The following is a 21,916-nucleotide window of genomic DNA, read 5'->3' on the forward strand; positions in this document are numbered from 1 at the left end:
TCACTGCCTTAAATAGTACTGGTGGCCAATGAGCATGTAGTGTGCCCATCTGCATAATCAGCCAGGTGGCTGTAACAACTAAACCTAATCAGCCATGGATGGCTGACCCTAAATAGTCCTGCACGCGTGCCCGTCTGTTTGACAGCTGGCCGGGCACGGCAGCAGAGAGTCTCAAGCGTCCTGTTTGTTGCCTAGGCAAACGGGACAAGGAGGCCGGAAGTGACGCCAGCAACAGGAGGCAGTGAGTCCCGATGGTGCCCGCGGCTGCTAACAGATATGTATGCTTTTTTGCGAGGATTTGAAAAAAAACGTGCCGACAGTATGGACTGGCTAAAGATCAGTAGGCGCAGTATTTAACCCCTGGTTTGCGAGGGAAAGCATTAGAGGCTTTTGCAGATCTTCTACCTGAGATGGACGGAGATTATGAGGCAATCAAAAGTGCCCTATTGCAGTATTTTAATATCACGCCGGAGGCGCATTGGCAGAAATTCCGAGATTTAAAACGCAGTGCCTCTGACACTTATTCAGAACTTATGGCCTAACTGTCTACTTCTTTTCAAACAGTGGATTGGAGGATTAAAGATCCCCACCTTTGATGCTCTGAAAGATTTAATGATCCAGGAGCAGTTTCTCACTTTGTGCCCAGCTAATGTGAAAGAATGGGTAATGGATCAGGACCCTGAATCATCTGCAGAAGCAGCTAGACTGGCTGACAACTATACTGTCACCCGGACACCTGCAACTAAAAGAGGGACTTTTGTGCCAGGACAGGCTGCCTGGAAAGGGGGTTGGCCAGGAGGATCAACGCCACCCCCCTCAACGCCTTCACCTACTGTCTCTTCATCTTTTGGGAGGTTTGGGGCAAAGCCTGTTTTGGGAGACACCCGCCAGTGTTTTGTGTGCAACCAGGTGGGACACATCAGTACCACCTGTCCAGAAGAAGACCACTTCACCCTCTGGGGGGGTACCTTCCCTGGAATCGTCTACAGCTGTCCTGTGTGTAGCTGGACCACAAGGGGGCCGGAAGGACAACCTGCAAACAGTCACTGTGGGTGACAATATAACTGTGGGGTGAAGAGACACTGGTGCGGATGTGATGGTAGTGCGTTCTGTGCCTGAACCAGCTGTACCCAGAGGTGTTGAGAATGTGGGGGAGACACATGATCCTGACCAAGGGGAAATAGCGAGTGACAGCAGTCCTTACATTGCTGCTGGGACCTGTAGTTCGAATGTTCACCACTCAGATCTCCATCTGAGTTCTGACCATTCACCTGAGCTTTCTATAAAGACAGGGGGGTCAGTTGCTAGCCAGCACTTACTTAGTGAGCCATCTAACGGCTTAGAGGAGGTAGATGAGGGGCCCAAACTTCCTGTTACTCTATACCCCGAGATAGATGAGTACAAGGGGGAGGGGAGTGACCTGTTCCGTAACCCCCCAGATAAGGATTGCATAGTGTATCCCACTGACATGGAATTTTGCAGCTGGGAAGTAGGTCAGAATGGAAAATGTATTCTGCGGTGCCAGAATTAAAGGGTCCCCACCTACAGGAGTTTTCGTGGGAGGGAAGAGTTCTCTCAGGCAGCACCCACAAAGAACCAGTCACTGAGAGGTACAGAAAGTGTAGGTAAGAATGGAGAGGTTAGCCCACAGCTATTGAAGGACCAGAAGTCCCAGCTAAATTAGATGTTTAACCCCTTCTTAACCCTTCTTACCAGAGAACCTATTGAGAACCAGCTAACAGCTATTCCATTTAACCCAGGGGGAATCTGTGGGAGATGGCTTGGGCCAGTGGTTCCCAAACTTTTGCAGTTCGCAGCACCCTTAGAGTCTCCATAATTTTTTCAAGGCACCCCTCCAAAATAATTACAGAGCAGTCCTGTTTTAGAAGTAGTTGGGTCAAAAAAACCGTAATAAGTATTTAGGTCAGGACAGAAATACTTATTTAGTTGTATGCAAAAATAATACGCATAGATCCAAGGAAAAAATAATATTTTTATATATTTTTTTCAATTATAATTCTGTCAAAGAATAATTGACAACTAACTCACACTGTGACCTCCTTCATCTGCACACACTTTGCCCCCTCTGCATTCAGTCACGCTGCCCCCTCTCACGCTGCCCCGTCTGCCCTCTCACTCTGCCCTCTCACTCTGCCCTCTTTCAGTGCTGCCTTCTGCCCTCTCTCATGCTGCCCCTCTGCCCTCTCTCATGCTGCCCCTCTGCCCTCTCTCACGCTGCCCATATGCCCTCTTTTACACTGCCACTCTACCCTCTCTCACTCTGCCCCTCTGCCCTCTCTCACGCTGCCTCCTCTCACTCTGCCCCTCTGCCCTCTCTCACGCTGCCTCCTCTCACGCTGCCCCTCTGCCCTCTCTCATGCTGCCTCCTCTCACTCTGCCCTCTCTCACGCTGCCTCCTCCCACTCTGCCCTCTCTCACGCTGCCCCTCTACCCTCTCTCATGCTGCCCTCTCACTCTGCCCTCTTTCAGTGCTGCCTTATGCCTTCTCTCATGCTGCCCCTCTGCCCTCTCTTACACTGCCACTCTGCCCTCTCTCACGCTGCCACTCTGCCCTCTCTCAAGCTGCCACTCTGCTCTCTCTCATGCTTTCACTCTGCCCTCTCTCATGCTGCCTCCTCTCACTGTCCTCTCTCATGCTGCCCCCTCTCACTCTGCCCTATCTCACGCTGCCCCCTCTCACGCTACCCCATCTGCCCTCTCACTCTGCCCTCTCTCAGCGCTGCCCTCTGCCTTTTCTCATGCTGCCCCTCTGCCCTCTCTCACGCTGCCCCTATGCCCTCTCTCACGCTGCCACTCTGCCCACTCTCACTCTGCCCCTCTGCCCTCTCTCACGCTGCCTCCTCTCACGCTGCCCCTCTGCCCTCACTCACGCTACCTCCTCTCACTCTGCCCTCTTTCAGTGCTGCCTTCTGCCCTCTCTCATGCTGCCCCTCTGCCCTCTCTTACGCAGCCACTCTGCCCTCTCACACGCTGCCTCTCTGCCCTCTCTCACGCTGCCACTCTGCTCTCTCTCACGCTTCCACTCTGCCCTCTCTCACGCTGCCTCCTCTCGCTCTGTCCTCTCTCACGCTGCCCCCTCTCCCTCTGCCCTCTCTCACGCTGCCCCTCTGCCCCCTCTCATGCTACCCCGTCTGCCCTCTCACTCTGCCCTCTCTCAGCGCTGCCCTCTGCCTTTTCTCATGCTGCCACTCTGCCCTCTCTCATGCTGCCCCTCTGCCCTCTCTCACGCTGCCCATATGCCCTCTTTTACACTGCCACTCTACCCTCTCTCACTCTGCCCTCTCTCACGCTGCCTCCTATCACTCTGCCCCTCTGCCCTCTCTCACGCTGCCTCCTCTCACGCTGCCCCTCTGCCCTCACTCACGCTGCCTCCTCTCACTCTGCCCTCTCTCACGCTGCCCCTCTGCCCTCTTTCACGCTGCCACTCTGCCCTCTCTCATGCTGCCACTCTCTCATGCTGCCACTCTGCCCTCTCTTACTCTGCCCCTCAGCCCTCTCTCACACTGCCTCCTCTCACTCTGCCCCTCTGCCCTCTCTCACACTGCCTCCTCTCACTCTGACCCTCTGCCCTCTCACGCTGCCTCCTTTCACTATGCCCCTCTGCCCTCTCTCACGCTGCCTCCTCTCACACTGCCCCTCTGTCCTCTCACTCTGCCCTCTCTCACGCTGCCTCCTCTCACTCTGCCCTCTCTCACGCTGCCCCTCTGCCCTCTCTCATGCTGCCCCTCTGCCCTCTCATTCTGCCCTCTTTCAGTGCTGCCTTATGCCCTCTCTCATGCTGCCCCTCTGCCCTCTCTTACACTGCCACTCTGCCCTCTCTCACGCTGCCACTCTGCCCTCTCTCAAGCTGCCACTCTGCTCTCTCTCATGCTTTCACTCTGCCCTCTCTCACGCTGCCCCCTCTCACTCTGCCCTCTCCCACGCTGCCCCTCTGCCCCCTCTCACGCTACCCCATCTTCCCTCTCACTCTGCCCTCTCTCAGCGCTGCCCTCTGCCTTTTCTCATGCTGCCCCTCTGCCCTCTCTCACACTGCCACTCTGCCCACTCTCACTCTGCCCCTCTGCCCTCTCTCACGCTGCCTCCTCTCACGCTGCCCCTCTGCCCTCACTCACGCTACCTCCTCTCACTCTGCCCTCTCTCACGCTGCCCCTCTGCCCTCTCTCACGCTGCCACTCTGCCCTCTCTCATGCTGCCACTCTGCCCTCTCTCACTCTGCCCCTCAGCCCTCTCTCACACTGCCTCCTCTCACTCTGCCCCTCTGCCCTCTCACGCTGCCTCCTCTCACTCTGCCCCTCTGCCCTCTCTCACGCTGCCTCCTCTCACGCTGCCCCTCTGCCCTCTCTCACGCTTCTTCTCACTCTGCCCTCACTCACGCTGCCTCCTCTCACTCTGCCCTCTCTCACGCTGCCCCTCTGCCCTCTCACACGCTGCCCCTCTGTCCTCTCTCACGCTGCCTCCTCTCACTCTGCCCTCTTTCACACTGCCTCCTCCCATTCTGCCCCCTTTCATGCTGTCTCCTCTGCCCCCTCTCACCCTGTACACGCTGCCCCTTTCTCACTTTGCCACACTCTCTGCCACTTTCACTCTGCCTCTCTCACTCTGCCCCTCTGCCTCTGCCACTCTGCCACTCTGCCTTTCTCTCTCTGCCACTCTCTGCCTCTCTCTCTGCCACCCTCTCTCACTCTACCGCCACTCTGCCCCCTTCCGCCACACTGTCCCCCCCCTCCGCCGCAGCCAGCCAAAGGAAAAATAAAAAAAAATAACAAAACTTACCAATCCGCGCGGCGCTGGGACCCAGCATCCTCCTCTCTCCCGCAGCTTGTCACTGATTGTCGGGTGCGCTGCAGGAGAAAGAAGGATGCTAGGTCCCGGTCCCGCGCAGACTGGTAAGTTTTTTTCTTTTTTTTTCTTTTTCCTCTGGCTGGTCGTGGCACCCCAGTGACAGTGCTGCGGCACCCCTGGAAGCCGTGGCGCACACTTTGGGAACCGCTGGCTTGGGCAATGATCTGTCAGTCAATCCCCATGTCATCTCTTAAAAATGGGAGTGGTCGTGAACATAGAGAACTTGCAGTCATTTATAAAGGATAAATCATAACGGCAGTGTAAATATGTTATATTAAATGAATCCATTGATAAGTTTAGTTTAAGTGTAAAATGTGAAAACAGAGAGTCTGATGTAAATGTATTTGATAGCTTTGCACATTTCAGTGAGAGAAGACAGGAGTGTCACCTGGGACAGCTTCAAAGAGCTCCTGCGGTGAGATATAGCCTGGTTGTGACACCTGAATAGACGTTTAGATACCGCTCAACATGTGGTCTGGCTCAAAGAGGCCATGTGCTGACATAGGCTATATGTAATATATATATATTCAGTTTTAAAATATGCCACTTAAAATGAATAAAAGTAGTGATCAACCACATATTCCTCAATCGCATGATGAAGAGCAGCTCATATGTTGAATTAAGAATTCTGCCCCACAGAGAAATTAAGGAAATTAGTGTAAGCTCTGCGAATACACTGTATTTAGTCATGTTTGATATCAAAAGATGGACAGAGTCATACAGGATTTATTAATTATTAAAATTGGATCGATGTGACACTCTACAGAAAAGTTAGATTACATAGTAGAATTGGTTAGTAAATCAGGCAAGATGCAAATGTTGATTGAAAAAAGTGTCACAGGCCACAACTCCCTAGGGGGCAGGGACAGGTCTTTAAAATGCTGAGACGAAACACAGAAAATTGTCAGACATTTTGGGAAATCAATTCACATTGATAAGCTGTCCATCTTCCTTGCCAAATTTCCCATGGCAGAGTATGCAATTCATGAAAGTAACACTCTGAAGGTAAACCCTTTTATTTTAAACTGTTTAGCCTGTTTCTGCCTGTATTAATATTTTTTTATATCTGTATGCCTTGTACTTTTGTATATTAAATCTATAATTTAATATGTTGTGTCCTTGATACACTCTAACGAATCCATTAGCCTGTTAAGAAGAAATAGATCGACCAAGTTAACCCAGTGTGTGATTTGTTGATACATTTGATTAACAAGCTGTGTATGCTTGCATTTACATTTGTGTAACAGTCTGGAGGGGTGAAGAGTTAACTCTGTGCTTACTGGTGTGGGTCTTGCTAGTCTGTGGATAGTGAAAAATGTGATTTTGCTAAGCCGACGCCATCTTGTTGCCTTATAGCCATTTTGTTCTGTTATAGCTTAAATACAATTAGATGCACCTGTTTTGTAGGAGTAATTCATTATTTGCAAGGCTATGCTTATAACCTTGGACATACCAGACAGGAGACAAGCCAGCCCCCCCCCCCCTGGGGAGTTCTAGTGTGGATAATGAGAGAATATACTAACATCTGTGTGAAGGGAACATGAGTGGTTAAAACCTTTTGGGGCGTAGTTTTCTGTAATACGTGATTTTTGCTATATAGATAGGAACTTGTAACTAATAAAGCAGAGTTTATTGTACACTCAAACCATGCAGTGTGTTTTATTCTCTCCAGTTGATGAGCTCATAACTGATAAACTGACAGTTACAGGTGAACAATCTGATTTAGATTCGACAATAGCTAGAAGCCTTGTCTGCCAGTGTGGTACAGTATATTGGGGTCCTATTGCCCGTATTCAATAGGTGGTGGCAAAACTGAAGTGTCTGGGGGTGTGAGCGCTGTTTGGGGGGTGATTCAGTAGGTCTATAACCTGGGTGATAGGTGGAGAGAGACTGCGGGCTGTAATCTTGTGTAACCTCAAATAGCAAACAACCCAAATTCACTGCAGCTGGGAGCGTGTTTGTGACATAGGGGATTATCATCAAGACCACATACAGTGATGGAACATTCTATCTTAAAGAAAGGAATCTTAATGGTTTCAGCAAGCCCAATATCCAAGAAGTTTCCAGCAGCTCCACTATCCAGGGAGGCAAGCTGCTGAAATGAACTCCAGCAGATTGATTATCAAAAGAGATGTTGCAGGAGCAAGAAGAGAATGATTGTAAGTCTAGATGGATCCTTTTCAAATCAACTAGGCTTGGTCTTATCCCAGCTGATTGGGACAAATGTGGGCCATGTGACACTTGGTGCCACAATACAAACAAACTCCCAAAGATGGTCTCCTGAATTTCTTCTTTGGAGAAAGACTGTAAGCCCCAAGCTGCATGGGCCCTACCAATTGGCAGGGGAATAAATAGGAGACGGGTAAAAAGGAAATGACTACTTGTTCACTTTTACTTATTTAATACATTTTTCTGGGTATCTAGGACAGGGTACTGGACTAGGGATTCTTTGTTCTGAAATCCTAGACATAATTGGCAGTGCAGAGCTGGATTATTCCATTCACTGTCCAGCATCTGAATTCTGTGCAGTATTCTTCAACTGTCCTGCAGCCTTGCTTCAGGGATCGCAGGCGACTTTCAGCTGAAGCTACCCTTTCTGGGTCATCATATAATAAACTAGGGCTTCAAAAGAATGTATCTACAGAGTAACGCTAGATGGTTAGGACTGAGACCAAAAGCCCATGTTTGTGGGTCTCCCTGTAGTAAAGCAATAACAATTCCCACCTTTTGTTGTTCAGACCCGGAAGGATTAGGCCTCAGTTTGAAATATAGCTTGCAACTCTCCTTGAAGTTGTGAAAGAGTTTTAATTCCCCCAAGAAACAGTTAGGGAGGTTCATTTGGTCTCCTTTTTCCCTTATGGCTAGTTATAATGTTACAGACCGAGAAAAAGATCTTCACCTAGCAACCTTTCCCATAAAGAAAGATGTTCTCAGAGGTACTCAGATGCACCAGGACTGAAACTCAAAGTAGTAGTTGCATTGGTGCAGTTCCTTTTAAGTCTTTGTAACTGTCCACCCAGTTGTTTCAGATTCAATTAGAGTAATGATTGCTGGATACCAGAATTCAATTATTGCAATCTACCTGTTTGACGTGAGCTCTGGTCCTAATTGTTTCTTCTTGAGTAAAGATTTCATGATCTAAAATGATGACTTGTTCTGTACTGGTGTGAGAAGTGAACTCTAGACTTACATTTTTTTTTTTAAATCAATGTATTTCAAAAAGTCTTACAATTTGCCATGGGTGCCATCTGAAATGAAAAACACATCTATGTAGTGATGCCAACAGATGATTTTTCACAATATATATTTTTGTCAGGATCACTATCATGGTCGGATGCTTGAGGCCTGTCTGGCTAGGCACTACCCAGCCCAGAGATGCAGAGTCTAATGAGGCAGATGGTTTTGGACTTTGTGGCCTCTGCCCCGCAGGTCGCGGTCCTCTGAATGAGTGGTAGGTGAGACCAGTAGATAGAATCAACATCCATCCACATCTCTCACATCACTCCACAATGCACCTACTCAATTTATCTTCTCTTTACTCCTACTCTCTTTCACCAGACTCCTCTCGAAACTCCTCTTCCCTCTCCAGCATCCTATTTCTCCTTCTGGTATTATTATTTTCCTCCTTGCTAGTCTGCACCCAAGAACTGTTTTTTTCCTGCAGATCTGTTTATAGCAAACTCACATCCATCCACATCTATTCACATATATCCACATTTATTCATTTAAAAATCCCTCATCCTCCTTGCCATTACAAAAATTTAGCCTATGTCCTCTGACACTACATCCTCTGCAGCTCTCTTATACTGGGGACTTTCCTTCAGTCACAATACCACACATGGAAACAGACAAGGTGCTGGAGCAGGCATTTTACTGTCTCCATACTGCACATTTCCAGTACATTCCCTCTCTTTCTCTTTCCTTGAATCTGTCTATTTTCTCCTTACCACCTTCATGTCATTTATCGACCCTCCCCCAGGTCCAGTTTCCCAGTTCCTTGGCAACTTTTCTGTCTGACTCACTCATTTCCTATCCTTTGACCTGTCTACTATCATACTAGATGATTTTAACATTCTTATTGACAATCCCACTGCCCCTGCTGCCACAAAACTTATTTTACTTACTTCCTCCGTTAGTCTCTCTCAGTTAAACTCATACCCCGCCCTATGTGATGTACACTTCCTTCACCTTGTGTTCGCCTGCTTCTGCTCCACCTCCAACTTGCCTTCCCGCTCACTGACCACAACCTCCCTTTCTCCTTACATCATGCCACCCGCCTGCACCTGAATCCACATGCACACAACTACACTTAAATACTCTTAACTTCTCATTTTCACTAAAACCGCTTCTGTCTCCTATGACTACCCTGTCCTGATTAGGCTGCTTCTTTATAGAACAAAACTCTCATTTCACTATAAACTCATCCTTTACTCTTACAGCAATGCACTTTTACATGCCAAGCAAACATACTTTAATAATCTAATAATCACCCAGTCCTCTAACCCTTGATGCCTTTTTGCCTCTTTAACTTGCTTCTCTGCCCACTGGATGTCCTTCTGCTTCCTCACTGACAGGCACATGATTTTGACACCTACTTCAAAGGCAAAATTTACACCATTCAGCAATATATTTTCTCATGCCCAATCCCGCACATCCCACCCACCTTCTTCTACACTCTCCAACCCACCCTCAGTTAATTTTCTCCAGTAACCAAAAACAAAATCTCCGTATTCATCTCATCAGCTCACCCTGCAACTTGCCCCCTAACCCTATTGAATCACAACTTCTTCACTCCTTCTACCCCCACTACATGCCTACCTCTAGCTCACCTTTTCAACCTGTCTTTCATCACTAGAACGTTTTCATCCTTTAAACATATGCTCATCTCACCAATCCTAAAGTTGATGACTAGACAAGGAGAAAACTTATCAGCAAGAATACCAAGAAGCATGCAGCAACATTAAAGGAGCTGCAGAAATTTCTGGCAGGTACTGGTCACTCCCTGCACGTGACAACAATCTCTCATAAAAAGAACATCTAAATTTTGCCAAAAAATACATTTAGTCATCCCAAATCACATGAATTGTCTTATGGTCTGATGAAACTAAGATCAAACTTTTAGGCCTTAAATCTGAAAGATATGTTTTGCATAAAGACAACAGAGCTCATCACCCAAAGAGCATCATACTTAGTGTGAAGCATAGTGGTGGGAGCATCATGCTCTGAGGCTGCTTCTCTTTAGTTGGGACAGGGGCTCTAGTCAGGATAAGAGGGCATAATGAGTAGTTCCAAATATCAAGATGAAGAGTATTTTCACCTTCCCCCATGATAACGATTCAAAGTATACATTCACGTCAACCAAGGAATGGCTTCAGAAAGATCCAAGTCTTGGAATGCCCAAGTCCGACTCCAGATCTGTGGAATGACCTATAGGAGGCTGTGCACAGGCAACCTCTCACAGTTTGGTGTACCTGAAACTTTTTTTGCAGGGAAGATTTGTATAGAATTGCAAAGTCCATGTGTGTGAAGTTGAGAGAGACTTATTCAAAAACACTCACTGCTATAATAAAAGCAAAAGGTGATTTCACAAAGTATTAGTCTAGGTGTGCACAAATCTATGCAACAAGAGAATTGTATGTTTTTTTTTCCCTTCTTCTCCCTAAAAGATGTCTGTGTTTTTCACTTTAATTTTGTTGGTTGCTAGGTTACATAATAAGTGGAAAAAGTATGACATGAGGCTTTACATCACAAATACCTACAGTTTCAATAAGGCTGTGTAAACTTGTTCTATCCATTATAGTAGCCATATGCAGTAGCTTTTCGTAAACAGAATGCATGTGTTAGGAGCCGCGGCGGTACTCACTGCCGCTGCGACTCGTCTCCTGGGCTCCCCGGCTGTCACCTTGACAACCGGGACGTCACTTCCACTGCCAAGGCAACGGTCGGACGCAGTGTCGGACTGGGGAATGAAGGGCCGACCGGGGGACTGCAACCCTAGGGGCCCACCAGAGGGGGTGTGGCCAGCCATCATAGAGGTGTGATCAGATGCTAGAGGGGGGAGTGGTCAGCCCATGAAGGAAAGCTAGCACCATAGTGTAATATGTAAAGAATGCAGTGTGTGTATAAAGAGTACACAGTGTTGACCTGTCCCTTAGATTGAGCAGAACAGTCACCCAAAATCAGGATTGTCCCACTAGACCAGGCTTGGCTAACCTGTGGCACTCCCGGTGTTGTGAATCTACAAGCCCCAGCATGCTTTGCCAATATATAGCAGCTTATTGCTGGAAGGGTATGCTGGGACTTGTAGTTTAACAACATCTGGTGTGCCACAGGTTAGTCAAGCCTGCACTAGACTCAGAACATTTGACAGACTGTCCTACCTGTTCTTGTTACTTTTACCACCTGTGACTGCTGTTTTCTTTAGTTGTGGCTTGTCTGGATCCTGGAATGTTGAGGGCCCTATTTGAAAAAAATAATGGGTATATTTAGAAACGCCAACCATCTCCACCATTAAATCAACAGCACCCACATTTAATAATTAGGCCTCTCTCCAGCCTAAACATTAAAGTAATAGTGCTCACATTAGATAAATAGATCTATTTCCCTCCAACCAACCCCAGCATTAAATTAATAGCATTCCCATTTAATAAATAAACCTATTACCCTCCCTCCAAACAGCCCCAGCAATAAATTAATAGCATTTACGTTTAATACATCCATTTCCCACGACCATTCCCTGCATTAAATAATTAATATTCACATTAAATAGATAGCCCTCCTCCCCACACTCAGCCCCACATTCAATTATAGATCCAAACTACCTCAGCATTAAATTAAAGGTCCAATCACCCCCTCCCTATAGTGTTCTCTGTGCAGCCCCCCCACTATAGTATAGCATAGGCAGCCCCCCCATTATAGTTTAGCATAGGCAGCCCCCCCACTATAGTTTAGCATAGTTAGCCCCCCTATAGTTTAGTATAGATAGGCGGCCCCCCTATGCCACATAGTAGTGCCCCCTTACAACATTATGCCACACAGTAGTGCCCCCAAGCAACGTTATGCCTCACAGTAGTGCCCCCAAACAACTTATGCCTCACAGTAGTGCCTTCAAACAATGTTGTGCCCCAATGTTATGCCACACAGTAATACCCAAAATTCACATATGCCATGCTACAGTGTCTCCAATTGATATTATGCCCACAGTAGTGCCTCCCAAATCACATATTCCATATACAATAGTGCCCCCAATTCACGTATGCCAAGCAATAGTGCTCTCAATTCACACACATTATATATATATATATATATATATATATATACACACACACATACATACACACACATCATATATGTATACATACATGTGTGTGTGTATATATATATATATATATATATATATACACACACATGTATATATACATATATGATGTGTGTGTGTGTATATATATATATATAGTGATGGCACAAACAATATAAACAAGTGGTTTAAAGTCTACTCACCAATATGTTGATTGCTGCAGCCTCTCTGCTTCTTCTCCCTTCAGCGGTGGCAGGAACATCATCACAGGGGGAGGAGGCGAGTCACATGATAGCAGCTGCGCAGCCTGCGATCGTATTTGAAAGATGACTGGCTGTCATTGACAGCGAGTCATCTGAGGCAGCGGGGACGGCATAGAGGACTGCGGGCACCCTGGATGATGACAACGGGCCTCCAGGTAAGCACCGCCCACTACTAAAAGGGGGTGTGGCCGTAAGGTAGCCGGGCCTATTGGTGGTTTAACCGGTAGCCCGCTGGGCCAGTCCTACGCTTCCTCTTCAGCTCCGCGTCCCGGCAATGAAAGAAAGCCGGGCGCGTGCGCACATCGGCCCCACTAGCCTGCGGGCTAATTAATGAAGTTAATTTAAACTTATGCAGGGGGCTGTGTATACTTCAGAGCCAGGCTCTGATTGGCTGCTGGTAGTATTTAAGGCAGGGAGGGCTTAGCCTCCCTGCCGGTTATAGCTTCCAGTCCTCTGTGTTGCTGCCTGCTGCTGTACTGTTGGTGTTAAACTTTGGACCTTTGTTTGCCATGTATGACCCCTGCCTGTACTCTGGATTTGTCTTTTTGCCTGTGCCCTTGACCTTTTGGCTCGTACCTTCGTTTCTGCTGATTTGCTTGTGACCCCGACCCCTGGCATGTTTTCTGACGATTCTATCTAGCAAGTGACCCCTGACCTCGGCCTGTTCTCTGGATTCACTGTCTGCCATTACCCTCTGCTCCTGGGTTCTCCACAGCTGGTACACATCACACGACCCTCTGTAGTCTGCGGCCAAGTCTGTCCCCACCACTAGGGGCTCCAGTGAACACCAGACTGTCAGAGCAGACTCTGGGTGTTGTTGTACTGGCTGGAGGGGTTCCTGACAGCATGAGGAATGAACAGGGGTATGGTGAAAAAAGAAAAACCAACTAAATCGAAAAAAATGATAGTGGCTCTGGTGCCTGTGATTCCCAGTGTAATAAATGAGACCTTGAGAGATAGCAATTATACTGGCCACTGGGTAACATTAGACCACCCTTAATCATAACAGATTGACCCAGGGATAGAGTGTGTGAGGCTGGTAACTTTTAGCAGAGGGGGACACAAAACATTTTTATCACACCCCTCCCTTTCTAACGGCACCAGGCTCCAACACTAAACATATGGTGGTATTCCTAGCTGGAATTGATTTTGGTTAGCATAATAAATTGGGCACTGATGTGCATAAGATAAATGCTGGCTGCCAAGATTTTGTAGATACCCAGAACATGGTGTGTCCCCTAATCACTAGAGCTCTACTTAGTCAAAGTTGGGTTGATTGATTTTAGTAGAAGAAGACAAATTAAAGAGGAGGGCCCCTTATATCTAATCCCAACTGCACAAAAAAGTGCAGGACTCTTCCTAGCAAACCTGGTGTGGCGGTGGATAGGGCAAGAGGGAACTCTATGATGCCATCTCTTAAACGTCTCTGTGTATTGGGCAATGACCGCTTAAGCATGCTGGTGCATGTAGAACTGTATGTTTCAGCAGGCCGTGGCTGTGCCAGCATCATTTGGAAGCTATTGATATGCTAATACTTGTAGTTCTACAAGCACCAGCATGCTCAAACATTCAATGGCTGTCAGTGCTTGATGGGGACTCAAGTGTTCACTTACAAATATTAGGTCAGCGTACCATAGCACCCACAGCCCAAAAGGTGTCAGGAAGAGTCCCAGTACTATTCAGCATGGTGTTAGTTTTCCGTTGGTATTGTTGCACATTATGCCATAGGCACCCCATAATGCATGTCATCCTATAATAGTGTGGCCAACCCAACTTGGCATAGCCTGGTGCTGGTTGTCACGTTGCAGGAGGACCTCACTCTCGTTGTCCCCCTGGCTATAGCAATGGTTATATTTTTTGGAATATGCGATAGTAGTTTGTTTTTTTCAATTTGTTTGATTATTTAAAAAAGAAAAAAAAACCCTAATCATTGTCATTGTGAGATAACACAGTGGTTAGCATTGCTACCTCACAGCGCTTGGGTCATGAGTTTGATTCCCGACCAGGGCCCTATGTATGTTCTCCCGTTGGTTGTGTGTGTTACATCCTACACTCCAAAAACATACTGGTAGGTTAATTGTCTGTTGAATAAAATGCACCAAGTGTGTCTTCCTTTGTGTTTTGGAATTTAGACTGTAAGCTACAATGGGGCATGGACTGATGTGAATGACAAATATTCACAATACATTGCTGCATAATATGGTGGTGCTACATAAATAAATGATAATAAATATTTGTCATCTTTTAAGTTGCACATATCTATCTGTGTTGAAAAGGTGGTGTTGACTACAGCAATTAATCAGACATTTGAGGGTATATTTACTAAACTGCGGGTTTGAAAAAGTGTGTTGCCCATAGCAACCAATCAGATTCTAGCTGTCATTTTGTAGAATGTACTAAATAAATCATAACTAGAATCTGGTTGCAATAGCCAACATCTCCACTTTTTCAAACCCGCAGTTTAGTAAATATACCCCTTGGTTTCATTTTCAAAACTATTACAAAAAGGATAGTTTATATCTGCTTAGTTGTTAAGGGCAAAATCTCTTCTTCTACACAGTTACTTTGTAGTAGTTATTTTTTTATACATGCCCCCTATAGTATGTTTTTTAATTGCTATTTTTTTCCTGGCCCCTATCACTGAAGTTCCAGCCATAGTTCCAATGAGGTTGCTAAATAGTAATTTAAGTGGTCATTTGTAATTTTGTATATAATAAATATTTTTTTTAATTGGTATAACTAGAAGCAAGTGGTATATTTTGAGCCTGTGAATTCCAGATTATGGGATCTGTCCTGGTGATATTTACTCCATTTATTAGTGCATGACCTGTGTAATTGAGTTTGTCCTTCCGCTATGCTTTTGCACTGCAAATATGTTCTAAATGTATTATCTGACCTAGTACTTCTCAAAAATATAACATATACAAAACAAAACTCTCGTAATAGCAGTTTTCAAATGTATTTACTTTTAGAAGTGAGGTACAACAGTATATCGTTTTTCTACAGGTGATAGACTCTTCTGAAAGATCCAATTCTAGCATTTAGCGCTCCCCAGTCAGAATACCTCTTGTACTCTCCAGGTCTCAGGTAATATTGACGCCCCTTATAGTTGGGCTCTTCATAAAACATCCAGTGACCATCATGTATATGACAGGAGTTAATGTCATGGTAACGGAATCTCTCATAGACACCAGGGCAATCTTCAGAAAATTCCATCATTTGTCCTTTGAAGTCTCCTCTCTCATAGATCTTCATTTTATAGGAGCCATGGTGCTTAGAGAAGCAAAGTCAAAATGATTAACATTTCACTATAAAGACTGTGAATAAAACTGGATACATTTATTGTTATCTTTTATATTTAAGGTGTCACAAACTTTCTGCAGCTCAGTACATAGGGGTTAACAAACAGCAAAATGATAAAATGACATAACTACAAACAGATAAGAACAATGGGTACAGATAAGAAGAAGAATACATACATGGATGCAATTAAAAGAACAAATATAATGGCATACAAAATAAATTCACCATAAAACAAAACAGGGACATAAATGATGACGTGGAGTGTGCAGACATGAGACATAAGGTACGAATGAGACATAGGGTAGTGGGCCCTGCCTGTGAGAGTTTACATTTTAAAGGGATGGGGTACTGGGAGACAAAAGGAGAAAATGGGACAGCTGGCATACTGGGGTTCCCTGTAGTCTTCAGGATACTGAGGCCGGGATGTAGAGAGGACTAGATGTGGCCATGATAATGCATGGCCTAGATGGTACAGAGTCCTGGAGGGTCTGGAGTGTGCAGGGGTCCATTTCGGCAACAGAAAGGATGTCCCCCTTTTTGCATTTATTGCAATACACTAGTAAAAATGTGTTCTGATCTTTTTTAATTGAAGTGATTTACAGAAGTGATCAGCCATGTAGAATAATGTTTTAGATATTACATGTTTGATGGATTTACACTCTTTTACAATTTAAAAGTGTCTTTTGTTTTCATTTTTCCTCATATTAAATGGGTGGAATTGATTTACATTTAGTACATTTTATTTCACTTTAGGTGATGCATGTTTTTATATTTAACCTCCTTCAGTTGGATACTTAAGCACTTTTTTTGCACTAGATTCCATTATGTAGCTTATCTAACACAAAGACAGCAGCTGATTGGTGGGGAGGACACAAAGAGAATATTTTAAAACTTTCTATTTCTTCCCTGTAAATGCTCACTATTAATCCAAGTAGGGCCGGATTTACCACTAGGCAACCTAGGCAATTGCCTAGGGCCCAGCGGGTCCCAGGGGGCCCTCCCAGGGCCGGCGGTGAGACCACCCTTTAAAAATGGGCCGCTACTTATGGGCCAGTGCTATATGCTTGCCCCTCCCGAGCTAAAGTCTGCCAGCCAGCCCCTATATGTTATGCTAAAAAACTATAGTGCTATGAATTTTTTCAGGGAGGGAGCCCCAAACCAGTATCTTGCCTAGGGCCCCATGAGGTCTAAATCCGGCTCTGAATCCAAGGACAACTTCAGGTATGATATAGAGCTATATATCATACTTTCCTACTTTAAAATCCTCTCCTCCGGAGGGGAGGACAAGTGAAAAACACAGGGGAGCTTCGCACTGAAAATTGCATATTTTTGGCCCATTTTGTAATCACAATATAAGGATGAAGCCATATGACACGATTCAATGCAAATGGTGTCTTTGCTGTCCTTGTACTCCCTACTTTATTAAGAAGTGGGTGTTCCAGGAGCAGGGCCTTCTTCCCTGGGGGTCCGGGAGAACTCCCCAAAATTCAGGAGTATCCCGATTTCCGAGAAGGTAGGCAAATATGCTATATAGAATATATAATAAATATATCAAAGTAGTATTCCCAAAATAAAGGGTTTAAGCTTCCAAACTTTACTACTGCAAGAGGTTGTTGTTTACTACCTATCAGTGCCTGTAATCACCAACTGCCAAGAGCCAGGACCTAGCACATTACCTGTATCAACCAATTGTCTGGAGCCAGAAATAAGTACTGTACCTGTAGTCATCTACTGCTCAGAGCCAGGAACTAGCAAAGAACCTCTGTCCACCAACTGCCCAGAGCTAGAATCTAGCACAGTGCCTGATTTCATAAACATGTATCCTCACTAGCAGCTGCAATTGTTATGCCACAACCTTATGTTAATTGGGGAATGCAATTGCTAGTTATGAGCTGCCGGACATCACGGAAATGTCCGACTGCATCCATTTCTGGGTACTACGGTACCTGAACATTATGATTTTCCTGTGCTCCTCTATTTGGTGCAAAGAAAAATAAGTGATTGTTACATCACTACTGAATGCCTTTGCAACTGTTCTTAAGGCAATCCGCGGTAAACTCGCCCAAAGTGTTTTTAACACTGCTTAAATTCTATGCTTGTTGGCAGGGTCCTCTTTACCTTCTGTTTTATTCCATTGTATGTCAAATGTTTGTATCATGATCCATTCAATGTACAGTGCTGCATTATATGTTGGTGCTTTGTATATAAAATATAATAATAATACAGTGAAATATAGGAATGTATTACTTTAATTCTAACCATTGTGTGACACTTACTTGAGGTGTGAGGCGGCAGGATCTGATGGAGTCATTGTAGCCCATCCATTGGTGGAAATCGGGGTATTCTCCCCTCCATAGGTAGTACTGATGCCCCTTGTAGTTTGGATTCTCATAGAGAATCCAGTTACCACTTTCTACTCTGATGGAGTTGCAGCGGTTGAAATAAGAGGACATGTCAGTACAGTCTGAGTTGCATTCATAGCAACGACCCTGAAAGTTCCTGTCTTCGTAAAAGAAAATCTGCCAAAAGTTAAATATAGGTTAGATATTGGATTTATTATGGGTTTGATTTACAAAACAATATTAGGAAGTCAGCCTTGGCAATGATCCCTGAGCCAAACATAGCTGAAAAGTGCTTGCAAGGGAGATTAAATAATTTTATTGATATAAATTAAACATTTAAAAAAATATAGATTTTAAATGAGATGAGGTCTGCTAAAATATACAAAAATACTATTGCCAGGGTTTGGCAAAGTCAAGTTTATTGTCAATGATGGAATAAATATATTCTGTAAATGCAACACTGGCTAACACTAAATGCACAATGTTTTTGTAAACATAAAGTATCATATAAAAGGTAAATATTGGCCAAGAAACACCTGTCATGGCCTAAACTTAAAAACTGATCTTCTGTCTTATCCTAGGGCACATATTTTTCTTATCAAGACTTTTTCTAATTATTTAAATAATTGAGTTTGATTAACCTTAAAATAGACACAGAAAACGATTAATAAAATGTCCACTTACCTTTCCCATTTTGATGTAGTACTGAATGCAAAAAGCTCAGTGCTTGGTGATGAACATAAAGACAACCCTTTTATATAGTTCTATACTGCTGATGCCTGCATTGCGTACATTAAAAAGGACACTGACCTTTTTGTCTACTAAGGAAAATGTATAGCTTTTGTTTTTTTTTCCCTGTACATGTAGTTTAGTTTTACTAGAAGCTACAGTTCAGTGTTGCACGTATTGGAAAAAGACTATACTGTACAGTTAACATACAGACACATGTTTAACTGCAGAAGTGATGTATTATTAATAACAATTATAATAACAACAACAACAACAACACATAACTAATCTTCAAAAATGTGTTAAAAAAAATCATATATAGAGGTTTTTATTTTTTTTGTTCATGAGCTGTTAACATTTAGAATTATCTTAAGCATGGTTTTGGTAGTGTGGATACCTATGTTATGTATGCAATTCATCCAGAAAAATGGGCCACGGATTTCAACAACTAAACAAAAATATTAACAGAAGGAAGAGGTTGCCAAATAGTAGATTGTGATCTACCAGTAGATCCCCGTTGTGTCAGGATGGACCTCCTATGCCGCCCTGTCTGTTGTCCCCTTTCCTTTATCCCAAATGCGCCCCTCCTGTTGAAGTAGGAACACACTGCTGCCACCACTAGGCTCCTTCGCCGGCACCTAGAACTGGTTCCTTCTGGGTAACTCTCGCTGCTAGTGTACCCCATTGCTGGTACACCTGGGCTGGTACCCCTGATCTTTTGCCTTTAGATCAGGGTTGCTCTGAATGTTTCCCCCTGGCCTATCACACTGACCAGAGCTGCAAGGTAGCGGGCAGAGCGTTGGTACTGGACTGCTGGGTTCCAACCTCAGAACAGCCGGATAACGGATTAGATTTGGTCTAATCTGCAGGTCACAGGAATTATAACAGGGTAAGTAGTCTTCAAAGCAGGTTCTTGAAGCAGTGATGTTTTATTAGCTCAAGAAGCCCTTATAAGAACAACTAAATCCAGTAATTTAGGGTACTAGGGTTCTCCAGAAGTACACATGGTATAATGATGCATTACATGGTCAAACAGTGCTTTTTTATAGAGTTTTGGGTACAGCCTGGCAATGTTTAACACCACCACCTGATCCTAGATGGTTCTACAACGTCTGAAATATTACATCAGATTTCAGGATGTAAAATTCTCTAGACTAGGGGTTAACGCAATTTAAGCTTTAACAAAATTTACAACAATTTCTTGATTTCCTGCATCCTGCCTTAGAAATATAGGAAACCTAACAAGTTTAATTACCCCCCGCCCCCTTGTTTCAGGCTAAGGGATGCGTTGGACATTGAGATGAAAAGGCTTAATTAACATGAGATTACCTGCGTTTATTAAATATAAGTACTATATATTTATTGCTGGGGCTGTTTGGAGGGAGAGAAATAGGTTTATTTATTAAATAAGAATACTAGAACTCTAATGTTGGGTTTGGTTTAAGAGATATATATCTATTTATTAAATGTATTAAATACTTTTATTTTAATGTTGGAAGAAGGCCTAATTATTAATCGTGGGTGCTATTGATTTAACGCAAGGGTTTGCATTTTCTAAATGTACCCATTTTTTTCCAAATAGGACCCCCAACATTCCAGGATCCAGACGAGCTGCAACTAAAGAAATCAGTAACCACAGGTGGTGAAAGTGACAAGAACAGGCAGGAGAGAGCAGGACAGTCTGTCAAATGTTCTATTTCTAGTGAGACAATCCCGATTTTTAGTGACTGTGCACTCTTTACATACGCACTGTATTCTTTATATCCTACACTATGATGCTAGCCAGGGGAGGGCTGGCAAATCTTAGCCCGAGGGGAAGACTCGTCTATTTGGAGCATTTAAAAGGGAGAAAAATGCAGGAGGCCCAGTAACTCAGTCCAAGGTAGCCCACTATGGGACCAGCCGGTGAGCAGATACCCCCAGCCCAGCCTGCATCTGGTGCTAGCTTTCCTTCGTGGGCTCGCCACACCTCCTCTAGTAGTTTGGTTAAACCTCTCTAGTGGCTGGCCACACCCCCTCTGGTGACCCTCCACCACTGTATTTCCCCTGTGGGCCCTCCATGCCACAGTCTGACACTGTGTGCCAGTATATTTTGTGTGTATGTGGGGGGAAGGGGGGTATATTAATGTAATGTGTGTGTGTGTGTGTGTGTGTGTGTTAAGAGGCCAGTATATTAATATATTATGTGTGTGTGGCGGGGCAGTATATTAATATAATGTGTGAGAGAAGTGGCATCTTAATTTAATGGTGGAGAGCAGACTGGGGGCTAATTATGGGTGCTATTTTATTTGTGGGGTGATGGTGGGACAATTTAATTTAATAGTGGGGCCTATGATGTTAAGATGGGGTGATTGGACCTTTAATTTTAGGTCTATTTATTAAATGTAATTATGAATTATTTAATGCCTATTTGTTGTGGGAAATGGTTATATTTTTATAAATGTAATTGCTTTTTCATTTATTGCTGGGGCTGTTTAGAGGGAGGGAAATAGGTTTGTTTATTAAATGGGAATACTATTCATTTAATGTTGGGGGGATAGGTCTATTTATTAAATATGTATACTATTAATTTAATGTAATTTCAGAGCTAGTTGGAGGGAAGTAGATCTATTTATCAAATGTGAATACTTTAATTATTTTAATTTTGGGCTGGAGGGAGGCCTTATTATAAAACGTGGGTGCTATATTGATTTAACACCGAGGCTGGTTGGAGCTTTCTAAATTTCATATACCCAATTTATTTTCAAACAGGGCATCCAAGATTCCAGGATCCAGACAAGCAGCAACTTGTCTAAAGACACCAGCAGCCACAGGTGGGGAAAGTGACAAGAACAGATAGGAGAGAGAGCTGAATCTGTGGTGCAGTCCCGAATTTGGGTGACTGTCTCGTTTAGTCAGGATTTGGTCTGACTGCAAGGACAGTTGGGAGGAATATCCCACTTCACACTGTACTGCTCATGAAGGCAGAGCTGCATGCCACTAACCGTAGTTCACACAGTATTGCCTGTGTATTTGTCTAAAATGATAACCATGTTACATTATGGGGTCCCCCTCCATCTAAAGTACCCCTGCTCCTCCAGAGCTTTAATACAGCTCTGGGCCAGAGTGTCAGATTGACA

At 44.5% G+C, this 21,916-nt stretch overlaps 1 protein-coding gene across 1 annotated transcript; it reads right to left on the reverse strand.

Moving 5' to 3' along the window:
• Nucleotides 1-15,423: 15,423 nt before the first annotated feature.
• LOC142097017 (gamma-crystallin-3-like) lies at nucleotides 15,424-18,761 on the reverse strand. The gene is made up of 3 exons (XM_075178630.1): nucleotides 18,753-18,761; nucleotides 17,997-18,245; nucleotides 15,424-15,696 (listed from the first exon to the last, which is right to left on the reverse strand). Exons 1-3 carry the CDS (start codon nucleotides 18,759-18,761, stop codon nucleotides 15,424-15,426), a joined length of 531 nt encoding a protein of 176 aa, XP_075034731.1.
• Between the last annotated feature and the right edge of the window lie 3,155 nt (nucleotides 18,762-21,916).

The sequence above is a fragment of the Mixophyes fleayi genome, chromosome 7 (genome assembly GCF_038048845.1).
Source record: "Mixophyes fleayi isolate aMixFle1 chromosome 7, aMixFle1.hap1, whole genome shotgun sequence".
Classification (NCBI taxonomy): Eukaryota; Metazoa; Chordata; class Amphibia; order Anura; family Limnodynastidae; genus Mixophyes; species Mixophyes fleayi.